Source organism: Rhincodon typus, chromosome 30 (assembly GCF_021869965.1).
Source record: "Rhincodon typus isolate 14 chromosome 30, sRhiTyp1.1, whole genome shotgun sequence".
In the NCBI taxonomy this organism is placed as follows: Eukaryota; Metazoa; Chordata; class Chondrichthyes; order Orectolobiformes; family Rhincodontidae; genus Rhincodon; species Rhincodon typus.
In genome coordinates this window covers 3,379,867-3,388,518 of record NC_063361.1, presented here as the reverse complement: position 1 = coordinate 3,388,518, position 8,652 = coordinate 3,379,867, and the positions used below count along the sequence as shown (strand labels likewise).

General features: G+C 42.5%; 1 protein-coding gene across 1 annotated transcript in view; it reads right to left on the bottom strand.

The window, feature by feature from the left end:
* The window catches only part of LOC109937225 (solute carrier family 15 member 1-like), a 40,569-nt gene extending 32,438 nt beyond the window's left edge, over positions 1–8,131 (bottom strand). Inside the window, exons 1-3 of the mRNA XM_048614365.1 lie at positions 8,056–8,131; positions 7,197–7,313; positions 924–1,094 (exon numbers count right to left, since the gene is read on the bottom strand). Coding sequence (XP_048470322.1) covers positions 924–1,094; positions 7,197–7,313; positions 8,056–8,124 — 357 coding nt within the window. The 5' untranslated portion in view covers positions 8,125–8,131. The remainder of the gene's footprint in view (positions 1–923; positions 1,095–7,196; positions 7,314–8,055) is intronic.
* Between the last annotated feature and the right edge of the window lie 521 nt (positions 8,132–8,652).

The window sequence follows — 8,652 nt, the reverse complement described above, 5'->3', positions numbered from 1 at the left end:
TAACCTGGTGTCCTGTGACTTCTGACTTTGTCCACACCAGTCCAACACTGGCATTTCCACATCAGTGTGGGTAAAAGGCATTGGACTGTTTGATCAGCCATGATCAGAATAAATGGTTATTTAAGGAAGGAAATCTGCTGTTACCACCTGGTCTGGCCTACTTCAGTCTCTAGACTCATAGCAATATGGTTGACTCCTAAAGTGAAATGGCTGAATAAGTCACTCAATTCAACAGCAGTTAGCAAGTGCTTTTTAATTCTATCATAGGACGTGGCATGACTGGCTGGCCAGCATTTATTGCCCATCCCTAGTTGTCCTTGAGAAGGTGGTGGTGAGCTGCCTTCTTGAACTACTGCAGTCCATGTGCTGTCAGTTGACCCACATTTCCCTTAGGGAGGGAGTTCCAAGATCTTGATGCAGCAACACTGAAGGAACAGTGATACATTTCCAAGTCAGGATGGAGAGTGGCTTGGAGGGGAATTTGCAGGTCATGGTGTTCCCATGTGCTTCCAGATGGAAGTGGCCATGGGTTTGGAAGGTGCTGTCTCAGGATCTTTAGTGAATTTCTGCAGTGCATCTTGTAGATGGTACATACTGCTGCTACTGAGTGTTGGTAGTAGAAAGAATGGGTGCTTATGGGTGTGGTGCCAATCAAGAGGGCTGATTGGTCCTGGGTGGTGTCAAACTTCTTGAGTGTTGCAGGGGCTGTGATTTCTCTGGCCAGTAATTCACTTCCTGACTCCTCAATACCTGTATACCATCTACAAACACAGATCAGAAGCGTGATGGCATACTTTCCACTTGTCTGGATGGATACAGCTTCAATAGGTAACAAATATTGGCAGAGCCAACAATGCCCACAACACTGTGAGATAATTAAAAGTTTCAGTTTTACTACTGACCTGTAATTTCTTCCTACTCACCTGTTTGACAATGAGTTCGCTGGTTTTAGAATCTTGTACCATGAACAACATATTGCTGGTCTTTGAGTCCATTGTGATGTTTATGTCTAAAGGCCGCTGGGGGACCGTACAGTTTACTGAAACAATGTGTAATGTGAGGGTATCAATGGGCACAAGGTAACTGTCAGAAAACTGAAAAGAAACAAGTTAGTGGAATTCAGGGAGCAGGTTGAGATTATTTTCTGTTCATCATAAACTAAACACTAGTGAACTACAGAAATGGTACACAGCTATCTAACATCAGTGGGCAGGGCTGTTCCCTTTTGACCTAGGATACACATGATTCCGTAAGGCTGTATTATCCACCCCTAGAGGTGGTGTTTTAGAGTAAGTTAGAATGGAACAAGGGTAATAGTAGACCTTAGTGGATGGGGTTAGCAGGTTCACTTTCCTGAGAAGCAGCAGAAATAATTTGTTTTTATTTAAAGAAGAATCTGGCAACTTCTATGGTCAGTTTAATATTTGGCATTTGACCAAAACAATCACCAAACATTGAATTTCATTTCACAGTCTCCTATGGTGGGGCTTGAACCCATGATCTTTGATTTGGCTGTTGCAGTTCTGTAACTACTAGGTTAGAGTCTTAAATCTGTAAAGAGTTAGCTCATCTCAACAAGCTAGAAAGAATAGCTATAATTGGCTTCAACGACCTCAGTTAAAGGAGGGCAGCTTTCTGACACTGATGAAAATAGAGAGATTCGGTTCCAAAATCAGATGATCAGAGATTAGGATCCATCTACAGCAATGCTCAGTCACAGTGTGCTGATCTGACATTCATTGCCTGGGAACATCATATAAAATGGCTCTTGGAGTGAGGTTTGTAAGCATGATAACTTCATTTTTCAGTAGCAGAGGGAGAGGCGACAGCAATGACCAGGGGGCTGCCGGGAATATATTTGGGCAGCGGCTGAAACTATTTAACTCATAAATTGATATAAAGTAATAAAGTAATTAACTAAGTAGAGATGGCTGGGCAGGTGATGTCCTGGAGCTGTATGATGTGGGAGCTGGCTGATCCCATTGTGAACGGCAGTGACCACATCTGCAGCAAGTGTTGGTTGCTGGAAGAACTCCGGCTCAGAGTTGAAGATCTGGAATCTGAGCTTCAAACACTGCGGCACATCCGGGAGGGGGAGAGTTACCTGGACGCTTTGTTTCAGGAGGCAGTCACACCTGGTAGATTAAGTAATTCAAATTCAGTTAGTGATCAGGGACAACAGGGTGTGACTGCAAATGAGGCAGGTAGCGGGATCCTGAGTTCAGGAGTGGAGGAGCCTCAGCTTTTGACCTTATCCAACAGGTACGAGATGCTTGCTCCCTGTGTGGATGAGGAAAAGGGCTGCGGGGAGGATGAGCCAGCTCACCACGGCACCATGGTGCAGAAGGCCATTCAAGAGGGTGGAGCAAAAAGACAAGTGGTAGTTATAGGGGATTCTATAGTTGGGGGGATAGATAGTATCCTTTGCAAGCCGGATTGGGAGTCCTGCATGGTATGTTGCCTGCCCAGTGCCAGGGTGTAGGACATCTCTGACTGGCTTGAAAGGATATTGGAGAGGGAGGGGGAGGATCCAGTTGTTGTGGTCCACGTTGGGACTAATAACATAGGCAAGGCTAGGATGGAGGACCTGTTTGGGGATTATCAAGCACTAGGAACGAAATTAAGGAACAGGTCCTCGAGGGTCATAATCTCCGGATTACTGCCCGAGTCACGTGCAAATTGGCTTAGGGATAAGAAAGTTAGGGAAGTAAACATGTGGCTAAGGGAGTGGTGTGGGAAAGAGGGGTTCCATTTAATGGGGCATTGGCATCAGTTTTGGAACCGGAGGGATCTGTACCGATGGGACAGTCTCCACCTGAACCGATCTGGAACCAGTGTTCTAGCGAAAAGGATAAATAGGGTGGTCATTAGGACTTTAAACTAGTGAGTTGGGGGGAAGGGAAAGGGAAAACGACAGGGAGTATGATGGTAAATAAAAAGATAAGCAGCAGGTTAGCATGTGTGCAGGAGGGTTTAAGTTCAAGGCAGACTATGAAAGAAGCAAAAAGGAAGGATAACTCAGGAGATATTATTAGAGATGTTGGAAATCATGAGGGTAAGAAAGCTAGCATAAAGGCACTTTACCCGAATGCTCGTAGCATTCGTAACAAGGTTGATGAGTTAACGGCACAAATTATCGCGAATGAATATGATTTGGTAGCCATTACGGAGACATGGTTACAGGATGGTCACGACTGGGAGTTAAATATCCAAGGGTACCAGACTATTCGGAAGGACAGACAGGAAGGTAAGGGAGGTGGTGCAGCTCTGATATCCAAGGATGACATCAGGGCGGTGCTGAGAGATGATATAGGTTCTATGGAGAATGAGGTTGAATCCATTTGGGTGGAAATTAGAAATTCTAAGAGGAAAATGTCACTGATAGGCGTAGTCTATAGGCCACCAAATAATAACATCACATTGGGGCGGGCAATAAACAAAGAAATAACTAATGCCTGTAAAAATGGTACGGCAATTATCATGGGGGATTTTAATCTACATGTAGATTGGTTGAACCAGCTCGGTCAGGGTAGCCTTGAGGAGGAGTTCGTTGAGTGTATCCGTGATAGTTTTCTTGAACAGTATGTAATGGAACCGACGAGGGAGCAAGCTATCCTAGATCTGGTCCTGTGTAATGAGACAGGAATAATTAATGACCTCATAGTTAGGGATCCTCTTGGAAGGAGTGATCACAGTAAGGTTGAATTTAGAATACAGCTGGAGAGTGTGAAGATAAAACCCAATACCAGGGTCCTGTGCTTGAACAAGGGGAACTACAATAGAATGAGGGAGGACTTGGCTAAAGTAGACTGGAAACAAAGATTTTATGGTGGGACAGTTGACGAGCAGTGGAGGACTTTCAAAGCAATTTTTCAAAGTGCTCAGCAAAAGTATATTCCAGTGAAAAGGAAGGAATGTCAGAAAAAGGGTAATCTGCCATGGGTGTCTAAAGAAATAAGGGAGGCTATCAAATTGAAAGAAGGCACACAAAGTAGCCAAAAACAGCATGAAACTAGAAGATTGGGAAAACTTTAAAGGTCAACAGAAAGCCACAAAAAGAGCTATAAAGAAAAGTAAGATAGAACATGAGAAAAAACTAGCACAGAATATAAAGACAGATAGCAAAAGTTTCTATAAATATATAAAACAAAAAAGAGTGGCTAAAGTAAACGCTGGCCCTTTAGAGGATGAGAAGGGGAATTTAGTTATGGGATATGATGAAATGGCCGAGGCATTGAACAGGTATTTTGTATCAGTCTTCACAGTGGAGAACACTAATAACATGCCAGTAATTGACAAAGAGACGAAGGTAGGTGAGGACCTGGAAACAATCATTATTACGGAAGAGGTAGTGTTGGGCAAACTAATGGAGCTAAGGATTGATAAGTCTCCTGGCCCTGATGGAATGCATCCCAGGGTACTAAAAGAGATGGCGGGAGAAATAGTAGGTGCACTGGTGGTAATTTTCCAAAATTCGCTGGACGCTGGGGCAGTCCCAGCAGATTGGAAAACAGCAAATGTGACGCCACTATTTAAAAAGGGAAGTAGACAAAAGATGGGAAATTATAGACCGGTTAGCTTAACGTCTGTAGTGGGGAAGATGCTTGAGTCTATTATCAAGGAAGAAATAGCAAGGCATCTTGATAGAAATTGTCCCGTTGGGCAGATGCAGCATGGGTTCATGAAGGACAGGTCATGCTTGACAAATCTTTTGGAATTCTATGAAGACATTATGAGCAAGGTGGACAACGGGGACCCAGTAGATGTGGTGTACCTAGATTTCCAAAAGGCCTTCGACAAGGTGCCACACAAGAGGCTACTGCATAAGATAAGGAAGCATGGTGTTAAGGGTAAAGTATTAGCATGGATAGAGGATTGGTTGACTAACAGGAAGCAAAGAGTGGGGATAAATGAGTGCTATTCTAGCTGGCAGTCAGTGACTAGTGGTGTGCCTCAGGGATCAGTGTTGGGACCGCAATTATTTACAATTTATATAGATGATCTGGAGTTGGGGACCACATGTGGGGTGTCAAAGTTTGCAGATGACACTAAGATGAGTGGCAGAGCAAAGTGTGCAGAGGACTGTGAAACTTTGCAGAGGAACATAGATACATTGAGTGAGTGGGCAAAGGTCTGGCCGATGGAATACAATGTAAATAAATGTGAAGTCATACATTTTGGTAGGAGTAATAGTAAAAAGGATTATTACTTGAATGGTAAAAAGTTGCAGCATGCTGCTATGCAGAGGGACCTGGGTGTCCTTCTGCATGAATCACAGAAGGTAGTTCTGCAGGTACAACAAGTAATTAGGAAGGCAAATGGAATTTTGTCCTTCATTGCTAAAGGGATTGAGATTAAAAGCAGAGAGGTTATGTTGCAGCTGTACAAGGTGCTGGTGAGGCCACACTTGGAGTACTGTATGCAATTTTGGTCTCCTTACTTGAGAAATGATGTACTGGCACTGGAGAGGGTGCAAAGGAGGTTCACTAGGTTGATTCCGGAGTTGAGGGGGTTGGCTTATGAGGAGAGACTGAGTAGATTGGGATTATATTCATTGGAATTCAAAAGATTGAGGGGGGATCTTATAGAAACATATAAAATTATGAAGGAATAGATAAGATAGAAGTAGAGAGGATGTTTCCACTGGCAGGTGAAGCTACGACAAGAGGGCATAGCCTCAAGATTAGAGGGAGCAGATTTAGGACTGAATTGAGAATGAACTTCTTCACCCAGAGGGTTGTTAATCTATGGAATTCCTTGCCCGGTGAAGTAGTTGATGCTACTTCAGTAAAGGTTGTTAAAGATAAGGTAGATTTTTTTTGAACAATAAAGGAATTAAGGGATACGGTGAGAACACGGGTAAGTGGATCTGAGTCCACGAAAAGATCAGCCATGATCTTATTGAATGGCGGAGCAGGCTCGAAGGGCCGGATGGCCTACTCCTGCTCCTACCTCTTATGTTCTTATGTTCTTTATAACTCTGACGCAATAGTTAGTAAAACAGTGAGACAATGCCTGTTACAGAGCAGGGTTTTGGAGCAAGCTGCCTCAACTATTCCAAAGTGTAGACCAGATTGTTGTAAGAAATTACTCGTTTTCTTTAGTTATGTGTGTCGATATTGGCATTTCAAGCTTTCATTAAATCAGGGCATAAAGTACTATCCTGCTTCATATTGGTTTTAGTTGCACTTAACAGGTGATGGCCAAAGCTGAATGACTACAGTGTGGATTTTGAAATTTGCAAAAACTATTAGTTTCCTTCCTTTGCCTTTATTTTTCACATCATTTCCTATTCACATCTCTCAAGCTACCTAATCTCTTAGAGACTGAACACACAGGGGTTCTTTACTTGAGGAAAGAGGAGGCTAAAGAATGGCTTGATAAAAATGTTACAAATTATGGGGAGGTCCATTGACGTAGAGAATAACATCAACAAGATGCTTCAATGTGTGGAAAGTAAAAAAACTGGAGGCCATAACTCGAGGAATGACAGCTCAGCCATGATCCTTCTGAATAGCCGAGCAGACTCAATGGGCCCATTGGACTATTCCTGTTCCTGTTTTCTTTGACCTTAGGATAATAACTGATATACCAAACAGGAAATTCAGGAGAAACCTCTGAGCGAACAGAGGGTGCTTAATATGTGGAACTTGTTACCTTGTGGAATGGTTGAGGTGATTAGTGCCAATACATTTAAGGAAAGTCAAAGGAGTGGAACGAAAAGCTGACCAGGTGAGAATAAGTCATATGAAAAGATGTTCTTTGAGCTGAAACATCTGATCATTTAGGCTGAATAGCCTATTTCAGTGCAATAATTCCATGCAATTTCATAACTCTCACATTAGTCTCAAGAGGGCAGTGCTGGTGGTATGTGGCACTGTTGGGTCCTCAGCTCAAAGGTTACTAGATCATTGATAGTCTCTCACAACTTGTACATTGATATTCTGTTTTTGCTTGAGGCATTATGTTGCTAAGCAGTGCTTGTTGTTTGTTCTTCAAGCATTTGAACAACAAACAGGAAAAGAATGTGGCTTTGAGTGAATACAAGTACTTCTAACTTTACGCATCATTGTTCACTTTGAAAAGTAGCATAAGCCCTTTGAGCAGTGTCTGGCCATCTTATCATTGTCCCCTTGGTTTTTTTTATGATAATAATAAGTCAATGATCAATAAGCTACAACAGAATCCGTTCTTACCGTTCGTGGGTCCATTATAATGTGATTCTTGAAGAAGTCAATGCTGAATTGACAAGGTGCTCCATTAAATATTTTCAATTTAGTCATACCGTTTGGTGGAGGTGAAACCTGCCATTTCTGAGAAGAAAAGTCCTTATCAAACACTAGAATAAGTTTTTAAGTTTCTGCACTAGTTATCAAAAGATGTTCTGTTCCGCCTACTTTTATCAGCCTTCTTGTTGCAACCTCCACCACAATGTAACTCAGAATGAACTATCTGTAGCTGTTGCTTCTGGCACTGAATGTGTTTGATGGGAGGGAGAGTCAGGTTTGTTGTTGGCGTGAAGTAGTGGATTATAACTCACACAGTCAATGGAAAACATATAAATCAAAATGTTCCAAGAATTTGGGATTGGCATTGTGCTCTACTAACCATTGCATCAGCTCTTCATCTTTAAACATTGAGGTCATTGAGGTAGGGGCGTCACACTCCCAAGTTATGTATGGCATAGGTTAGATACAGAGTCAATCTCCCTCTACACTGTTCCATCAAACACTCCCAGGACAGGCAGGCAGAGCACAGGAATTAGAGACAGAGTAAATCTTCCTCTACATTGTTGCCATCAAACACTCCCAGGATAGTTCCAGCACAGGGTTAGATACGGAACAAAACTTCCTCTGCACTGTCCCCACTAAACACTCCAGTCCAGTCATATGGGTAAAAATAGTCTCTTAATTCTACAACCTATAGACACTACCCTCTTCAATCAATCAATCATTAAATCTATAATGTTTAAATAGTGTACCCAAAATGCACAAATAATTAAATGAAAGCTATAAAACAAACTGTAACTTCCCACAGAATGAAACATTGTCTCACCTGAATCTGTACCTGGACAATGCCAGTGATGCAGAATGCAACAGCAGCTCCTATCATCCCCACAGACATCCTTGTGACTGGCCTGTAGAGTAACAGCAAAAAAAACCAGAGTGAAAGGGTGTTAATAATCTGAAAAAGAAACGCAAAACCTCAGATTTGATATATCGTAAAGGAAGGCAATTCAGCTCATCATGTCTGCATTAGCTCTCTCGACGAGCAATTCACTAGTGCTATTCCTCATCATTTCCTCATAATCCTGCACATTCTGCCTTTTCAAATAACACTCTGGTTCCCTTTGAATACCTCGACCACCCATGAAGACAGACCATTCCAGACCTGAACCACTCATTATGTGAAGTTTCCCCAACAACCTGCCCATTCTCAATCCTTTTTTTCCCTATGTCCAGACACTCAATTTTGAATAACTATCAGATCTCCTTTCGGTCTTCCCTTCTCCAAGTGAAGAGCTCCAACTTCTCTGATCTGTCTTCATAACTGAAATTCTTCATCCCTGAAACCGTTCTCATGAACCTCTCTGAACTTTCTCCAATGCCTTCACCTCCTTCCTAAGGTATGACACTCAGAACTCTGCTGAGG